The sequence below is a fragment of the Phragmites australis genome, chromosome 12, assembly GCF_958298935.1.
Source record: "Phragmites australis chromosome 12, lpPhrAust1.1, whole genome shotgun sequence".
Lineage (NCBI taxonomy): Eukaryota > Viridiplantae > Streptophyta > Magnoliopsida > Poales > Poaceae > Phragmites > Phragmites australis.
In genome coordinates, this window is record NC_084932.1 from 20,739,392 (window position 1) to 20,757,741 (window position 18,350).

Here is an 18,350-nt window from a genome sequence, read left to right on the forward strand (position 1 = left end):
ATTCAATCAAACTTTATCCCGGCTAAGGTGTCCTCTTGATGTATTGCATCCATGAGGCCTACTAATATATATTCTTGGCAAATATGTTAGTCCTAATGATTATATTGTCATTAATCACCAAAATCACAATCATAGCCTAATAAGATCATTTTCGCTACAATCTCCCCCCTTTTTGGTGATTTATGACAACACAACCAAAGCAAGTTGTAAATAATAAATGATACTAATCGTAAAGAGCACAAAGCCTTACCACATTACTTGGATGCATGTTCATACCATTTAGTCCCCCTTTATTGTGGCTCCCTTTTCTCCATTGCCACTATCTCCCTTAATCGACCCATGTAAGAGCTTCTCCCTCTTTGTCAACCTAGGTGTCTCATGTTGCTTCTTGTATCTTCTTCTCCCCCTTTGTCAATTTTGGCATTTCTAGACATCTTGTATCTTGCTTCTTGCTTTGGTCATTAAACTTCTCCCTATTTATCAACAATCTCAAAAAGGGCTACAAACATATGTTGAACTTGAGGATAAGTGTTAGAGTACATCGAAGAGAGCTTTATAAATCATGATCCAATGAAATAATACCAATTGAAAAGATATACCAATTATAAGGATAGGAATTATTGATATCAATTGAAAAAGATACAGAAGGATCATAATTCATAAAATCATATGATATAACCTAAATGCCCCCTTTATGTATACATACATATAATGATACCTACTTGTGAATATCACTTATAGAAATGTAGAAATATATGTACATCTAGATAATAAGTAGAGGTAGTAAGTTTAAGTCATATCATCTATAGAGGTAGGTTAAATGTAGAAATGAATTGACAATGATACCAATTAAAGCATTACATACTTTCAGTGATGTATTGATTTCTCTATGAGACTACAAAATATACATCTAGCAATATATGTTAGTCTCAAAATAATAATTCATAGGGTATACTCCCTCTAAATGTGTGCATACAAGTTTTGAATACTTGTAAGATATATGCACTTGTTATTAATAACAATGGGAAGAGTATCCTATAGATTGGTTCATGGCACATAAAAGATACCAATTGTGAAACTAATGCCATGAAAAGAATATATAACTAACAAATCATGTAAGTTTCTCATAGATTAGAGACAAGTATAAGCAACCTATCATATGAGAATTAGGCATTATAATAAATTGAAATATGCACATACAATCCTAGACAAGGCAATGGTTGAAGAACACAAACAAAAGTCTAGCTATCGTTACCTCATTGTCTTTGGATGTAGATTTGGGTATATGATAATCATGATCTTCATCAAAACATCCAATCTTATGTACTTAGCTTCTTCGATTAAACATTCACTTCATTTTATGCGCCAAGTCTCCAAATCTTAAAGCTGCCTCGGGCTTTAAGTCTTCTTTGAAACCTAAATTGATTGGGGCTCCTTCATGTTTGTGATGACTTCTTTGGGCACCTAAATGAGTTGGTTCCACCCTTAATTCTTTTTCCTAATCATATGTGCAACCACCTTACTATTGTTCTTCTTCTTGAGCTTGTAGTGGTTGCTCTTGGTCTTGATTTTATAGTTGGGCTTGGTATAGATATTGGAGGTCTTGTTGGAGAGTTTCATTGATTTCTTCTTCTCTTTGGTCTTCTTCTTGACTTGCTTGTATTGGAAGGACTGGTGTTTTGAAGCATGTCATGATGGACTCCTCCGCAAGTTACTTCACTATAGTTATACAGTTATCTTGAGAAGGTTGGATATAGTTCTTGGCCTTTAATCTTATTAAGTTCTTCTTGAGATTTTCAACTTTTTACTTGAGCTCATCGTTTTCTTGTGTAATGAGTTCATTAGATAGTTCTATAAGAACATTCACAACACATATCTTATTGCAAAGGAGTGAGCTAGATAAACTAATTAAATCATCATAAGAAGTGCAAGTATCTACCTTAGGATTGAAATTAAATAGAGAGCTAGATTGTTCCAAAGGGACCTTATATTGAGATAATTTTGCCTTAAGCTCATCATACTCCTTGTTTAGTAAATTGAATTTGCTCAATAATTATTCATAATTAGAAACAAATATAGTATTAATGTTATTAAGTGCATTGAATTTTTAAAACTCTTTTGATTATTTCTTAATGGTCCATTGTTGCTCATTGATCAAATGAAGGAGCTCATCATAGTAGAGAAAATCCTTATCGGATTCATAATCACTTACATTGTTTTTCATACCTTTGGCCAAAAGACACTTGTGTGATGATGGTTTGCATGATGATGATCTTGAGAAAGAGTTTCTCTTAGAGGAATGGGTGGCAAAGCTCTCATCACCTGAGCTTCAATCTTTATCTTCACTTACCCATATTCCAATGCTTACAAATGCTTTGGCTCTTCCCCTTGTCTCCCTCTTGCTCTTGATCTTTTCCTTCTTGATATGATCAATTGTTTTGACCAAGTCTTTTATTAAGATTCGTTGATCAATCTAGGCATTGATCTTCTTGACGCTCTTCTCCACTTGAGAGATGAGCTTGATGACTTTGGGATCTATTTCTTCATCACTTGATGTGATTTGCTCATCATCTTCATTGCTCTCTTCATCTTCATCTTCATTTCCATCATCTTCCCTTGAGCCCGACTCTTGCTTTTGCTTCCTCATCTTTGCCTTCATATGTGTGCATAGTGCTTGCTTGCTTGTGAGAGCAAGATTTTTGGTGTTGGATGAGTAAGAGGCTTCCAACCCTATGTTCACTGTAATATCATGGACGGTGATCTTATAGAGCACTTGACTTAGAGTCATCTTCTTGATGTCGTTGTTGTCGTAGATGATGGAGACTATTAACATGTGATTTTAGGCCATCTAGATCAATAGTTAGCTCAATCGTACTCTCTATGTGCTGGTAATTCTGAATTGATATGAGCCACCTGTGCAAAATAACGAGACATTCTCCATAATAAATATAGATAGTCATAGCGTATCTGCTAAACAAATATACATGAAATATTATGACTTATATGTATGTACGATACACAACTACTTACTCTAAGTATCAATTACATATATAATATAAGTACTCTAATTTATCAATTTAATATAATTTATTAAATGTAATTGAACAGATTAAACAATCTGCTTACTCTACTTACTTAATTCTCACATACACACATGACATACATAATCTATGTACTCTAATTTATGAACTTGATATAATTTATCAAATATAATCGAATGAATTAAATAATCTACTTACTCTAATTTCTATTACTGATCTAAATACTAATTACCTATATAATCTAAGTACTTACTATAACTGATCTCGCGTTGCTACTCCTCCCTTCCCCATGCTGTTGCTTCTCCTCTCTTGAGCTCCTCGCTTGAGCTCCGCTGCTCGCCTCTATTGCTCCTTGCCTCTACTTCTCGCATGAGCTCTGCTACTTGCCTCTGCTACTTCTCCTCACTCCTCACTTTATAGCGGGCAACACACAACATAATTAGCACAAAATCTAGCACCACTCAAACCGACCGCGCCGAAAGCACCGACCGACGTGATGTGACGCGACAACGAGGCGATGCGATGCGACTGCACGGAATCCAGGCCATTTTCGGCATACGAGATTGCCATATTCAGCACCTCATGTGCCGAATATATTTGATTTTCGACACCTCATGTACCAAAAATATTTTTTATTAAATAAGGTGCCGAATACATGTGTAGAATTATAAATACGATGACATATAATCTATTTTGATAAATATGATAGTGTATATTATCTATTTTTAAATTTTTCCATTGCGATCCCATATATATCATGAATCTTCCTCAGCTCGCACTGTACGTACCAAAACGTACGAGAGGTCCCGATCGCCAATCTGGGTTGCAAACAGACAAATCGGCCTGGCCGGCCGCCGTCGGCGTGCATGATGCATACGTACGTACGTACATGCGTGGTGCAATTATCGGCAGTGCGACGGCAACAAACGGCACGTACGGCCGCCCGCATTATGCCGTGCTGGACGGACGGCGAGCTACCCTCTCCACCACATGCCATGTCATGCCATGGCTCTCTCTCTCTCTCTCTCATGACCCTCTCTGTCATGGCCCTCTCTCTATGCAAGAAAGGCAGCGGATGGATGGATGGATGGATGGATGCCTGTGCATGGCTCTAGCGTGTGAATGGTTGATGGGTGATGGCAGTGAGCCGTCGATTGAGCGACGCATCAACTTTCTTTCTTTTCTTATAAAAAAAATAACTTTCTTTCTTTCTTTCCCCTATGCATGCCTGGATGCAGCTGGAGCTATGTGTGTTTTGGCGTCTCATGCTTGTGCACATATATGGAGTCGATCTAGCTCTTTCGATGCTACGTATACGTGAACAAAATTCTAGTGGTTGGGATGTATCTTTCCGACTCGACCGTATATGGTTTCTTCATTCGCTTCTCCTTTATTTGTTTTTGGGAATGTCCTCGCGTGAGACAATTGAGACAATTGGGAGCTTATGAATAAAACTTCTTTGGTCCAATGCCACGAGAATTCGATCGATCTTGTGGTACCACTGAAGTGGAAAATCTCTCAAAATTCAAGAGGTTTTTTTTTTCTCCCGGTCTTTGCCTTCATTTTCAAGGTTTCCCCTTTGAGTTTGCGCGAAGAAACGAAAATAACTCTTTATTTTTTGCACAACTATATACGTACATTTGGCAAAACTTGTTGATTGGCGAGGCTGACCGGAAGACTTCTCAGTCGGAAGTTACGTGCATGCTTGCAACCGGCCGGCCGGCCACATCTTCTAGGCTATTCTCTAGCCACGTGGGACGATTTTGAGCAGGCAGGCATGCATGGGACGGCCGTCCATGTATAGAGTTTTGCAGTTGCACCGTACCCAATCATGCTATAGTGCATGCATGGACTTAATTCATACTACTGCTACCGATCGACAAGCAGCTACCTTCGTATCTACAGTGATGCTCAGAGGCATTGTCGTATAGATTCACTACCGGAGACAGTTTCTTTGCCGAGTGCCTCAGGCACTCGGCAAAGGACGATATACACTCGGCAAAGGCTTTGCCGAGTGCTACACTCGGCAAAGGGTGCTCGGTAAAAAATTTGTCGGCAAAGACCTCTTTGCCGAGTGCACTTTATCGGGCACTCGGCAAAGGCTTTGCCGAGTGCTAAGCTGACACTCGGCAAAGGCCTCCGCTTTGCCGAGCGCCAGTGAATCAAACACTCGGCAAAGGTGGCGTCTGTGCCGAGTGCCACCTGGAGGACACTCGGCAAACAGGCCATCTTTGCCGAGTGCCTGGACCGTGGCTCTCGGCAAAGCATGTTGTCACTTTGCCGAGTGTCATGGCCATTGCACTCGGCAAAGTGACTGAAAACAGCCTTTTTTATTTGTTTTTGACATCCCATCCAAACAAACAGATATATATATAACAAACATCACCAACATCACATATATATCATCAACAGCACATATATATCACCAACACCACATATATATCACAAACATCACATGTCTCACAATATATCACAAATAAGTTCACAAGTAATCCAAGTGCTCCATCATCTACAACCATAATTGCAAATAGAAGTACCATTAACAACCACAAGTATCATCACCAAGATGGTCAATGAAACTGATTTGGTGAAGGATTCGCTGAAGCATGAGGATCGTTCGATGCCGCCGATTGATTCTGCACAAAGGAGAAGAGATTGCATGTGTGAGACAAGATAAATATATACCATACATGAATAAAACTTTCATACTCCACTAGGTTTGACCGTAAGCATGAACATACAAACTAAAACATTTATACTCACAGGAGTAGAATAGTGAGGAGGTGGAGGTGGAGCGAATAGCGAAGGTGGCGGAGCTACACCCGTAGCGGCGCCAATACTTTGCATGTACTGAAGAATCTCCACCATCCTCCGCTGCTCAGCCTCCCGCTCGGCCTCCACCCTCTCCATCGTCGCCTGCATTTGCTCCCGTATCCTCCTCTCTTGTTCCAGCTGGGCCTACAATATATTCACCCTAATGTTACAATAATGCAAAGGAAAGGTATGAAAAAACCAATGAACGACGAATAAACCAGGAATAACCTCGAGTGCCTCCACCCGGTGGTGTGAAGTGTCCTTCCGAGGTCGTATGGCCGGGCTCGTGCTCGTGCTGCTTGCTCGAATCTGGGAGAGACTGGGAGTAGCGGCCGAGTCGATTGCGCCGTCGCCAATCCAGTATCGCCCATGCTTCTTGCCTCCTCCCACCCTCATGACGACTTCTCCATCAAGGTCCTCGGTGCTCGGATCGTACTCTGGCCCATGGACCTCCCTTGCCATCGATGTGTACTCACTAAGGCGGTTGTGGACGGTCGCATTGCTGTACGCCTCGGGCCCGTCCTCCGGGTTGTAGTCGACGTCGGACGTCGCCTTGCCCTTGTGGGCCATAGCAAATGCCTTGAAGATGGAGCAAGGCTGGCCACCATGTGACGCCGACTGCGAGAAAAACAGCAAGATGATTAGAAATCATGCAGAATTGAGCGTTAGAATAAATAAATGAATTCGCGTACCCATGTTTGTGCGTATTCGCTAAGGTTGCGGCTGCCTTGATGGTGTGCTACACCTGGCATCATCAAACGCCGCTCCCGGCACAAGTTGTGCGTCTCCTCCCACTCGCGTGAGCACCACTTGTCCACCATCTGTTCCCAGCACTAGGGATGCGCGGCGCACCAATAAGGAATCATCTACAGGCCATCAAGTACATGACATATCAGAAGATGAAATTAAGCCTACTTAATCTCAAAAGGAATCAGTATTAATGTTCTGTATTTACCTGCAGGTACTGGTCCCGGGTCAGCGTCATGGTTCTTGCGTCCCTTTTGGTGACCTTCATTCCAACGACGGTCCCGTGGTAAGTTACGACGGCCTGGATGCGCGCCTCGTAATGCAGGTCCACGACGAGTTTTTTGCAGCATTTGGTAGCCACCGCATCCGCCCTGGCCTCATGTCCGTCCTGGCATCTAAAGAAATCCTGCATACAAACACGATGTATCCATTCATTATTTCAAGAATGTCCAATAAATACGATGTATTGAGCAATGTAGTGCGAGGAAGACTTACCCACAGCTCTTGCTTCACCCGCTCCGCCTTGTTGTTGAATACCCTGCGGGCCCGATCTGCAGCATCGGGGGCGGCGGCGTAGTGGTCAAACGAGTAGGCCGGCCCCGTCACTCCGGCGTACTCAACCAGGCCAGGGAAGTGCTCCTTGCACAGAAGACCGAGGATGCCATTGACTTGGCGTGTGTGAGCACCTCCACTCGCCACAATCGTCCAGTTCCTGCCCAAGTGATTAACAATCGTCCAATTTCTATTTTGATATTCAACATATCATATAAAGTAGTGATAACATCTAAAGTTACTTACTTTTCCCCCTCGGGTCGAATCAGCGGGCGTCTCTCACGAGGTATCGGTCGCTGAGGGAGGCTCGCGGGACCTCGCAAGTAGACGCTCGACGAACTAGAGGAAGCGGAACCCCCTGCTGTCGCCACCTCCTGCGCGTCCTCCTGCGCCTCCTCCTGCGCCTCCTCGTCGTCCTCCTGCGCGTCGTCCTGCGCCTCCTCGGCGTCCTCCTGGGGCACCTGCTCCTCCTCCTCATCCTCACGCGACGGGGCGGCAGGCGACGACTCCCTCCTGCGGCTGCTCCTCCTCCTACTCTCCCCCGGTGCAGCGGTCATTGTCCTTCGGTACAAGGACGTTAGCTTCCTCATCCCACCGCCCACCATCTTTGTTCAATCACCTGCAATTAAAAAGAGTAAACCAATAAGCACAGATAAACAAGAAGTACTTAGAAAGAGATGCAAAATAAACAAAACATAATTACAAAATAACATAGTATTACATGTATTAGAAATAATCTTCATGATCGGGATTAGCTGGATCATAAGTCTCATCATCACTATCAATCATGTCGAAATAATCAACACTATCCGAATGAGCAATGTTGCCATTGTCATTGTCTAAATGTAATCGCTCAAGCATTTGTAAGTCCTTCACATTTTGCACCTCATCTCCAACGTCCTCTTCAATAACCGTTTCATTGTCTACTTCCATTCCGATCGCTTCGGTTAAGTCTATCTCAAACCTCCCTTCTAGTCCCTCTTCTTGAAAGAACTCTCCGTCATATGTGTTTGGGTCTAAGTTGTAATCTTCATCGTTTGGGACAGGCACTTTACCGTGTGGCGATACCCTGTGCACAATATCCCAACCCTTAAGATGCCTTATGGTTTGACACGCATATGGGAGATAATAAACTTGCGTGGCCTGTTGGGCCACAATATAGACATCGTCTCCTGGTAAGACGGAATCCTGTCGAATTTTGACTAGCCCAAGATTACAATATGTCCGCCTCGTTACTTCAGGATCAAACCAATGGCATTTAAATATGACGGGATTAAAAGGTTTGGAACCATGAAACTTGAGTTCGTATATTTCTTCAATTCTTCCATAATACTCGACCTCATCAACGCCGGGCGTAAAAACTCCGGAACTTGTGGTTCTTCGATTGGGCCGACTCTGCTCGTAGCTTGTTGTGCGAAAGCGATATCCATTCACGTCATAACCAGAAAATGACCTGACCCTATAGGCAAAGCCATCGGCAACCTGTCTCAACTCGGCACACATAGACGCATCCCTCTGGCCCTGCAAGCTCAAGCAGGATACATCGTTATATTATTCGCACGTACGAGTAACTTGGAATGTCAAACTACGTACGAGCTAAATTGGACGGTACCTTCCGTTTGAACCAAGAAATGAAATCGGGCATTCCATTTCCCGCACCCTGTCTAAGAAGGGTATCTACCTGCTGCGGGGTAGGATCCCTTGATTGACGCCAGAATTCATGAAGAAATTCCCTGTACCAACGAGAAACAAGGGGGTTGGATGCAGAATAGTGATGGCGTATTTAACAAGTTCGTTGAGAACTTACTGCATGTACGGTGCCACTTCGTCAAGGTTGGTCAACACGTATAGCATGATATGGCGCCACTCTTCATGATTCAAGGTCTTGGGGGTCGATGCACTTGCGCTTCCAAGTTGGCCTCGGAAAAGGCTGAGGTTCGATTCATTTTCGCCAGCATTGTAACGAGGGGGTGGATTATGCACGCTAGGGAGGTTGTCACCATAGTATGTTGTTGTGAAGTTCGCCACCTCCTCCAGAATGTATGCCTCTGCAATGGAAGCCTCGATTTTGCATTTATTTCTACATTTCTTTCGAAGAACCTTTAGACATCTCTCGATTGGATAGCACCAACGGCCCTGCACGGGCCCCCCCATTCGTGCCTCGTACGGGAGGTGCAAAATCAAATGCTGCATCGGATTGAAGAAGCCGGGTGGAAAGATCTTCTCCAACTTACAGAGCAACACAGGTGCCATTCTTTCCAAGTCAGCAATCACGGTCCGAGATAACTCCTTGGCACAAAGCTGGCGAAAGAAATAGCTCAACTCTGCCAGCACAAGCCAGACATGCTCAGGGACATAGCCTCGAACCATCGCCGGAAGAAGCCGCTCAATCCATATGTGGTAGTCATGACTCTTCATCCCTAAGACTCGCATAGTAGATAAGTTCACTCCCCTCCTCAGATTAGCTGCATACCCATCAGGGAACATTAACGTCTGGATCCATTCTAGTACTTCCCTCCTTTGGGGCTTGCTCAAGACAAAATCGGCCTTAGGCCTTCTCCATGTCTTGCCGCGACTAGGAGGCTTCATATGTTGGTTTGGTCTATCGCATATCGTTGCCAGATCCACTCTAGCCTTAACGTTGTCCTTTGACTTGTCAGGAATGTCCATGATTGTTGCCCAAAGTGCCTCGGCAACATTCTTTTCAGTGTGCATTACATCAATGTTGTGTGGAAGGAGAAGGTCATCAAAATAGGGGAGCCGAGTCAAGCCCGACTTATGAGTCCACATATGTTGCTCACCATATCCCACAAAACCACCTTCTGGATTGACCTCGAGACCATCTATCTGTTCACGAACCGTGGCACCAGTCATTATCGGTGGTGCAGGGTCTGTCACTACGACACCTTTCGTAAAGTTCTTGATGTCTCGTCTGAATGCATGGTCAAGAGGGAGGAATTGCCGATGTTTGTCGAACGATGAATACTTGCCACCCTTCTGCAACCAAATGAACCTCAGACCTTCCTTGCATACTGGGCATGGGAACTTCCCGTGAACACACCAGGCGCAGAATATCCCATACGCCAGGAAGTCATGCAGGGAGTAGTGGTACCAAACATGCATTTTGAAGTTTTTCTTTGTAGCTCGATCGTATGTCCATACCCCTTCCTCCCAAGCACGGACCAATTCATCAATCACAGGCTCCATGAACACACCCATATTATTCCCCGGGTGTCCAGGAATTATCAACGACAAGAATACGTTCTGTCGTTGAAAGCATATGCCGGGGGGGAGATTGAGGGGGATAACGAACACGGGCCAACATGTGTATGGGGCAGCCATCATTCCATAAGGATTGAACCCATCTGTTGCCAGCGCAACACGTACATTACGAGCCTCTTTAGCTTTCTCATGATGAATGCCATCAAAGTGGGTCCATGCTTCACCATCGGATGCATGTACCATCCTGTCAGGATTGTATCGTTTGCCATTTTTGTGCCATGTCATCTGTTTCGCGGATTCCTCGGTCATGTATAGCCGTTGGATCCTCGGTATGAACGGAAGGTGCCGTAGGATTGTCACGGGAATGTCAAGCTGCCTCTTCTGGCCATCACCAGAACCTACCTCCAGGAACCTAGATGATTTACACTTTGGACAGTACTTTGCTTCCACGTATTCTTTCCTAAATAGGACGCACCCCTTCGGGCAAGCATGTATCTGCTCATACGGCATCTTAAGTGCACGAAGGAGTTTATGTGACTCGTGCATGCTCTTTGGCAGAAGGTGACCCTCCGGAAGCAGGCTGCCAATAACTGTCAACATACCATCGAAGGCGTCTCGACTCAGGCTATACTGGGACTTTAACGCCATTATGCGTCCAATGGCATCCAGTTGAGAAACCTTTGTCTGGCCGTGAAGGGGTTTCTGTGCCGCAGCAAACATGTCGTAGAACGCCTTTGCGGTTGCCTCTGGCTCCTCCTCCGTACGGCCTTCAGCGAACTGTGCCTCGTGATAGTCATTTAACATGTTTGCTACCCCGGCATCAGCATCATAATCCTCGACGCGTGGTCTCACCACCTCCTCTCTCATACGATCGGCTTCACCATGGTAGACCCACCGGGTATAGTCTGCCGTAAATCCATTCTTCCAAAGATGTTCCCCCATGACCTTCTTCGTTTGTCTTTTCCTGTTTGCACATTTGCTGCAGGGACAGCAAATTTTACTCGCTCCTTTAGCAGCCACGCCAAATGCCCGTTCCAAGAAAGCATCGGTCTTGTCGATCCATTCATTGGTGACCTGACCCTGACTTGCGCGGCCCGTGTACATCCACTCACGGTCCTCCATCCTCTAACATATATAGCGACGAGTAATATAAACATCAATTGCATCTACACGACGTTCCTACTATCTAATAGGTGAGGATAGGTCCTAATCCCACGCGAGGATCCGTAGATGAGGTTAGTTTCCATGCTCTACTCCTATTCGAGACAGAATTTCGGCAGCACCTCCCCGCTGTTCTCCAAATACACGTCCTGCTAGGGAGAGTGTGTATCCGGAGAACAACAGGGAGATGATGCCGAAACTCTGTCTCGGATCGGAGCAGACCATGGAAACTAACCCCACCTACGCATCCGCGGGCTGTCCAAAAAACGTGGACAATTCGAAACAGATACGGTTTTAGATATGGAAATATCTGCATATTTCCAACCGTATCTCTTTCGAACGGGAGACGCCTAACTGGGTTACGTGATCTACGACCATGATACGGAAAGAGGGGTTATACCTAGGGTGGCGGTGGAGTCAGGCTAGCGGGGCCGTGGCGGGTCGGTGCAGTGGCGAGGCGACGCGGTGCAGGCAGACCCGCAGCGGCAAGGAAGGCGATCGGGGTCGCCGAGGTACTCCGGCGCCGCTCCGACTGGCTCTTCTCTGCAAAAAAAGAAACATAAAACTGTCAATACAAAATTTCGGCAGCACCTCCCCTGCACGGTGAGGTTTCCAAAACCTGCAAGAAAACCAACGGCACGATGGCCGACATGCACATATATATGAACGGCACGATGACCGACATGCACAAGTAATACCACCACTACAAATACCGCAACTACTAGTAATACTACGACGACGACGACGGATGGCATACCTAGTGGGCGTCGTAGGGCAGCGGTGGTGAAGGGGTCAGGGCGCCGGTGGACAAGGCGTCGGGGACGTGGCAACGGCGGCCGGGGCGCCTCCTCCTCCTCCTCCTTCTTCTTCCTCCTTCCTCCTTCTTCCTCCTCCTCCTTCTCTTCCTCCTTCTTCCTCCTCTCCTCCTCCTCCTCTCTTTCTCCTCCTCCTCCTCCTCCTCCTTCTTCTTCCTCCTTCCTCCTTCTTCCTCCTCCTCCTTCTCTTCCTCCTTCTTCCTCCTCTCCTCCTCCTCCTCTCTTTCTCCTCCTGCTCCGGCGGCGCTGGCGCTGGCCCGGGGGCGGCCGGCGCGGGCGCGGGCGGGCGCGGCAGCGGGCGGGCGCGGGCGGGCGCGGCCGCGGGCGGGCGCGGGCAGTCGCGGGCGCGGGGGCGGCGCGGGCGCGGGGGCGGGGGCGGCTGGCGCGGGCGCGGGCGGCGGCGGGGAGGTTTTGCGTGTGTGTGGTGCGTGGGCCGGGGGTTAAATCCCCCCTTTGCCGAGTGCCTCCGATCTGGCACTCGGCAAAGAGGGGTTTTCTTTAAAAAAATTTAAAAATCTTTGCCGAGTGCCCCCGATCTGGCACTCGGCAAAGAGGGGTTTTTTTAAAAAAAAATTGAAATTCTTTGCCGAGTGCCAGACGTCCTGGCACTCGGCAAAGAGCCTCCTTTCCCGAGTGTCATTTTTTGACACTCGGCAAACCCTAATTTTTTTTTCACTTTTGACCTCCAAACTTTTTCTGCAGTCCTCATACAATACCTGGTACTCCATGTTCCAATGTGGCACATTTCTCGGACTTTTTCTATATTTCTTTAATTTATTTCAATTAATTGAATTTTCTTGGATAATTCAAATTATAACTGCTAGTCATTCGAATAATGAAAAAAATGAATGGAAAAATGACATTCATGTTATTTAGTATAATGTGAGGCCGTATCCAGGAACAGACCACAAATTTCGAACATCTTGTTCACGAAACATGACCACGAACTTGCGGTCGAGTTGTTTTTAAATTGTATAAAAAGCAAACGAAGTCCGAAAATCATGAAACTTGTCAAGATGTCATGATATCATATGTTCGAGGCTGTGATAAAAATTTGAGAAGGTTTTGCGCAAGTTGTCATGTACGATGCTTGTAATCTGTTGCAAACCGAAGAAGTTTACCCAGGTTTCTTCGGAGATTATTCAGTTTGCAAGCATCGTACGTGACAACTTGTGCAAAACCTTCTCAAATTTTTATCACAGCCTCCACATATGATATCATGACATCTTGACAAGTTTCATGATTTTCGGACTTCGTTTGCTTTTTATACAATTTAAAAACAACTCGACCGCAAGTTCGTGGTCATGTTTCGTGAACAAGATGTTCGAAATTTGTGATCTGTTCCTGGATACGGCCTCACATTATACTAAATAACATGAATGTCATTTTTCCATTCATTTTTTTTCATTATTCGAATGACTAGCAGTTATAATTTGAATTATCCAAGAAAATTCAATTAATTGAAATAAATTAAAGAAATATAAAAAAAGTCCGAGAAATGTGCCACATTGGAACATGGAGTACCAGGTATTGTATGAGGACTGTAGAAAAAATTTGGTGGTCAAAAGTGAAAAAAAAAATTAGGGTTTACCGAGTGCCACGTGTTTGCCGAGTTCTTTCTCTCTGCCACTCGGCAAATAGGTAGGGTTTGCCGAGTGTCAAAAAATGACACTCGGGAAAGGAGTCTCTTTGCCGAGTGCCAGATGTTTGCCGAGTTCTTTCTTTCTCTTTGCCGAGTACCCGATAAAAAGCACACGGCAAAGTATGGGACACTCGGCAAAGAAGCCGTCTCCGGTAGTGATTTGAGAGTCCACAGTAATGTACTGCATGCACGTACGTTATAAACTTTGAATGGATTCTCATGCCTTTGATCGATTTCCATGCATGTGTACGTAGCTAGCATTTGCTCCGCAGTCTGGTACGTATACGGTGCATTATTGGTTTCTATTTTGTTGATCATGCATGCATGCGGCTGGAGCTAGGTACGCGTGTTTTGGAGCCTCTTGTCCTGCTGTACCATGCATATGTATTTTCTCTCTCTCCCAGGTTGCCTTCTTTTATGTGGCCTGTTTTGAAAGGTTGCTTCGAATCCAAATCTCTAGGATGTAATTAAGGAAAATAAATTTAATGTAGGTATTTTCTTGCAGGTCGTGACTTGTCTTCAATATGATTCTCAAAACAGTAGTGAGATCTATTTAATACTAATTATATATGTTAAGTAATAAATATGTAAAATAATTTCTATTTAGATGAAATCTACTACTTTAATATTCACGTTAAGTGATGCTACGGAAGAAGAAATATGCAGCAGTTACATAGAGTTTAGCTAAATCCTACACTAATCCTTCTCTCCAAACAGGCCTTCGGTGCTGTACATTTCGCAACTGGCTGGATTGGATTATGATCAGATTTTTTGAAGTACCGAAAGCAAGCGATTTCAATTTTCAAAACTGCGCGGAGATCTGGCAAAACTGGCTGATGATCGGCGAGGGCGACCTTCAAGGCTTCAACTAATATGGGGGTATGCATCTAAGATACATGTTACTACGCCGAAAAGGATATGACATTTGGCCAATAGAACCGCCTCAGTACCAACATTATATTATCGAACAATTGGTTGCTGTCCTATTCTAAAGTGCAACTAAAATTGTACACTCTGAATACACTACTAAAAAATTATTTTTAAAAGTGGGTGGTAACTCGTTTTCACAGACGTTTAGTGCACCCGCCTGCGATCGAAGACCTGTAGAAATGAATGATTTCCACAGCGCAAAAGTGACCGCATGTGGAATCTATTACCACAGACGGTTCACTTAAGGAACCGCCTGTAAAAATATGTTTCCACATGCGGTTCCTTAAGCGGACCGCATGTGGAAATTAATTTCCACAGGCGGTTCCTTAAATGGACCGCCTGCGATAATCGGTCTCTCAATCGATATTTTCTGAACCGAAAAAAAGCAAAAAAAAAAAAAATTAGACCGACCAGGAACCCCACGCATTTTTTCGCGTGAAATACACGCGCTACGCGATTTTTGGCACTCGAACTCGAAACCTGTCGGGTCGCGTGAACCCTCCCCACCATCACACTAGAGAACGATTACTGAACATATGAGCATATGTAATTCTTTTGATATCTGCAATCTGAAACCTCAAACGATTATTTGGGCATCTAAATGACTTCAAATAAAAAACTTTTCAACTATAAAGTTGTAGATCTCGTCGAGGGCTACAATTTTCATATAAACTTTATCCTCATACGACTTCGTATGAAAAAATTATGAATTTTTGAAGATAAACTGTCATCCATTCTTTACGTGAACCGCCTGTAGAAATGACCATATTATCGCAGTCGGTTCGTTTAAGGAACCGTCTGTAGAAATAAGTAACAGTTTATTTTCAAAAATTCATAATTTTTTTATACGAAGTCATATGAGGATAAAGTTTATATGAAAATTATAGCCCTCGACGAGATCTACAACTTTGTAGTTGAAAAGTTTTTCATTTGAAGTTATTTAGATGCCCAAATAATCATTTGAAATTTTAAACAATTATCTGGATATCTAAATAACTTCAAATAAAAAAAAATGTCAAGTATAAAGTTGTAGATCTCATCGAGAGCTATAATTTTTATAGAGATTTTTTTCTTATCCGACTTCATATCCAAAAGTTATGATTTTTTTAATAAATGGTCATTTTCAGAGACGGTTCACATAAGAAACCGCCTGTGAAATGACTATTTTTACAGGTGGTTCCTTATATGAACCACATGTGATAATAATCTATTATCACAGGCGGTTCCTTATATGAACTGCCTGTAAAAATATATTTTCACAAGCGACTCGTAACCGCAGGAGACTCTCGCCAATTATTCAGGCGATTTTTCAAATAAACTGCCTATAGAAAGTTACCTAAGTATCTTAAAAATAGTTTTTTTATAGTGATATTAGAGAAACCAAAGAATTAATAATCAACCATGAGTCTACTATTATATTATATAGTTGCACTCTTGACTATTTGCATTCATAATTAAAACCATACAATGTTTTTCTTTTTTTTTTAGACTTTTGAAGTAATCGACCACGTATGAGCATTTTGAACAGACATAGGTATGGGCCGCCCATAGAATCTTAGCGATTGCTTCTATATATATATATATATATATATATATATATATATATATATATATATATATATATGAAAACTGGTATACATTTCAGAGTATATGCTCTTTACTAGAATATATCATATAAATGAATAGAATATTTTTTTTATCACTATAAATGTGTGTGTATATATATATATATATACGGTGAGGCTATTTTGCGTCTATGCGTAAAATAATGTGAGTTACAACTTGTTAGGTAGACTAATTACAACTTCACATCCAGAAATGTATAATTGCAACATGAAAAGCTAACACTGTGAGTTACAACTTGTTATTGGCACTATACACATCCTCCAGTTACAATCCGAAACACTATAAGTTACAACTTGTTAGGTAGATCAGTTATAACTTCACGTCTAGAAATATATAATTGTAATACGAGAAGCTAACACTGCGAGTTACAACTTGTTATTCGCACTACGTATATCCCCTAGTTACAACTTGAAACACTGTAAATTACAACTTGTTAGGTAGATCAGTTACAACTTCATATCAAAAAATATATAATTAAAAAAAAAACTAACACTATAAGTTACAACTTATTATTCATATTACGCATATTTTTCAGTTACAAACCGAAATACACTTCAAATGGATGCTTTAATTTTGCATGAGTAGCATGTGTTGTTCTTGATCAATCTCTCTCTTTGCCACAAAATAGCATTTTGTGAGAAAAACATATTTTTTAAAAAAACACCTTTCCAAATTGCCCTCAACTCGACCGGAGACCGCCACCCCTACCCCACCCCTCCCCTACTTATTATCTTGGCAGAAATGGAAGAGCGTGCGCGGGGCCCGCCTGCACATGTGCCCCCTCCCCCCTCTTTAATGGCCTCGCTCGCCACCTCTTCACTCCCTTCGTCCACCTCCCTTCGCCTCGCAAGACAAGAGGCCGGAACAATCCCAGCCATGGACGCGGCCGAGCTGAGGAGGAGCAGCGCGTCCTCCTCCCCGGAGTTCGAGTTCTGGCCGCTCGACGCCAACCCCACCGCCTCCCCCTCCTGCGCTGACGAGCTCTTCGCTGGCGGAGTCCTCCTCCCGCTCCCCGTCCTCCTCCCGAGGCTCAAGGATATCAACAGCCACGGTTCTGCTGCTCCGGAGCCGGAGCCCGAACCCGGGGACGCCTCCCTTGCAACCGCCGTCGCTCCTACGGCCTCCATCACTTCGCCGGCCCCGCCCGCCGCCGCCGGAGGAGGAGGGTCCAAGCGGTGGACGGACATCTTCTCTAAGAAGCCGGCGGAGGAGAAGCGCAAGGACGGCGCTGGCGGGCGGAAGCTGTCCGCACAGCACGCCGGCAGCGGCGGCGGCGGAGGAGGAGGCTCGGAGCTGAACATAAACATCTGGCCGTTCTCCCGGAGCCGCTCGGCCGGCGGCGGTTCCGGCTCGTCGAGGCCGAGGCCTCCCCCGCGCAAGGTCAGCAGCGCGCCGTGCTCGCGTAGCAACTCCCGCGGCGAGGCCGCGGCGGGGCCCCTTCCCTCTCGCCGGTGGGCCGCAAGCCCCGGCTGCGCCGGCGGCGGCGTGCCGGTGGGCCGGTCCAGCCCGGTCTGGCAGATCCGGCGCCCGGCGACCAAGCCCGCCCCTTCGGCTTCGGAGCCGTTCACCGATAGGCGGGCGCCGCCGCCGCACAAGGAGAAGCCCGCCGCCAGCGGAGGAAGGAAGCCCGGCCTTGGCAGCGGCGTCCGGGGCCTCAACCTCAGCGTGAACTCTTGCATCGGGTACCGGCACCAGGTCAGCTGCCGGCGGGCGGACGTCGGCGCCGTCCGGGCCCACGGCGGCGGCGGCGGCGGCGGGCTGTTCGGCATCAAGGGGTTATTCTCCAAGAAGGTGCACTGA

General features: G+C 44.9%; 1 protein-coding gene across 1 annotated transcript; it reads right to left on the reverse strand.

Annotated features, from left to right (window-relative positions):
- Positions 1–5,481: 5,481 nt before the first annotated feature.
- On the reverse strand, positions 5,482–12,412 carry LOC133887555 (uncharacterized). Its single transcript, XM_062327544.1, has 9 exons — positions 12,295–12,412; positions 11,938–12,080; positions 7,401–7,773; positions 7,098–7,314; positions 6,811–7,008; positions 6,548–6,721; positions 6,084–6,473; positions 5,805–5,999; positions 5,482–5,677 (listed from the first exon to the last, which is right to left on the reverse strand). The coding sequence occupies exons 3-6, from the start codon at positions 7,757–7,759 to the stop codon at positions 6,689–6,691; spliced, it is 807 nt and encodes a 268-aa protein (XP_062183528.1). The 5' UTR covers positions 7,760–7,773; positions 11,938–12,080; positions 12,295–12,412; the 3' UTR covers positions 5,482–5,677; positions 5,805–5,999; positions 6,084–6,473; positions 6,548–6,688.
- Between the last annotated feature and the right edge of the window lie 5,938 nt (positions 12,413–18,350).

Coding starts and splice junctions, on each gene's coding strand:
- LOC133887555 (XM_062327544.1), bottom strand. CDS start 7,759: ATGGTGGGCGGTGGGATGAGGAAGCTAACGTCCTTGTACCGAAGGACA. Junction 7,315..7,400: donor ATTCGACCCGAGGGGGAAAA/GTAAGTAACTTT, acceptor TCACTTGGGCAG/GAACTGGACGATTGTGGCGA. Junction 6,722..6,810: donor CCCGGGACCAGTACCTGCAG/GTAAATACAGAA, acceptor GATGGCCTGTAG/ATGATTCCTTATTGGTGCGC.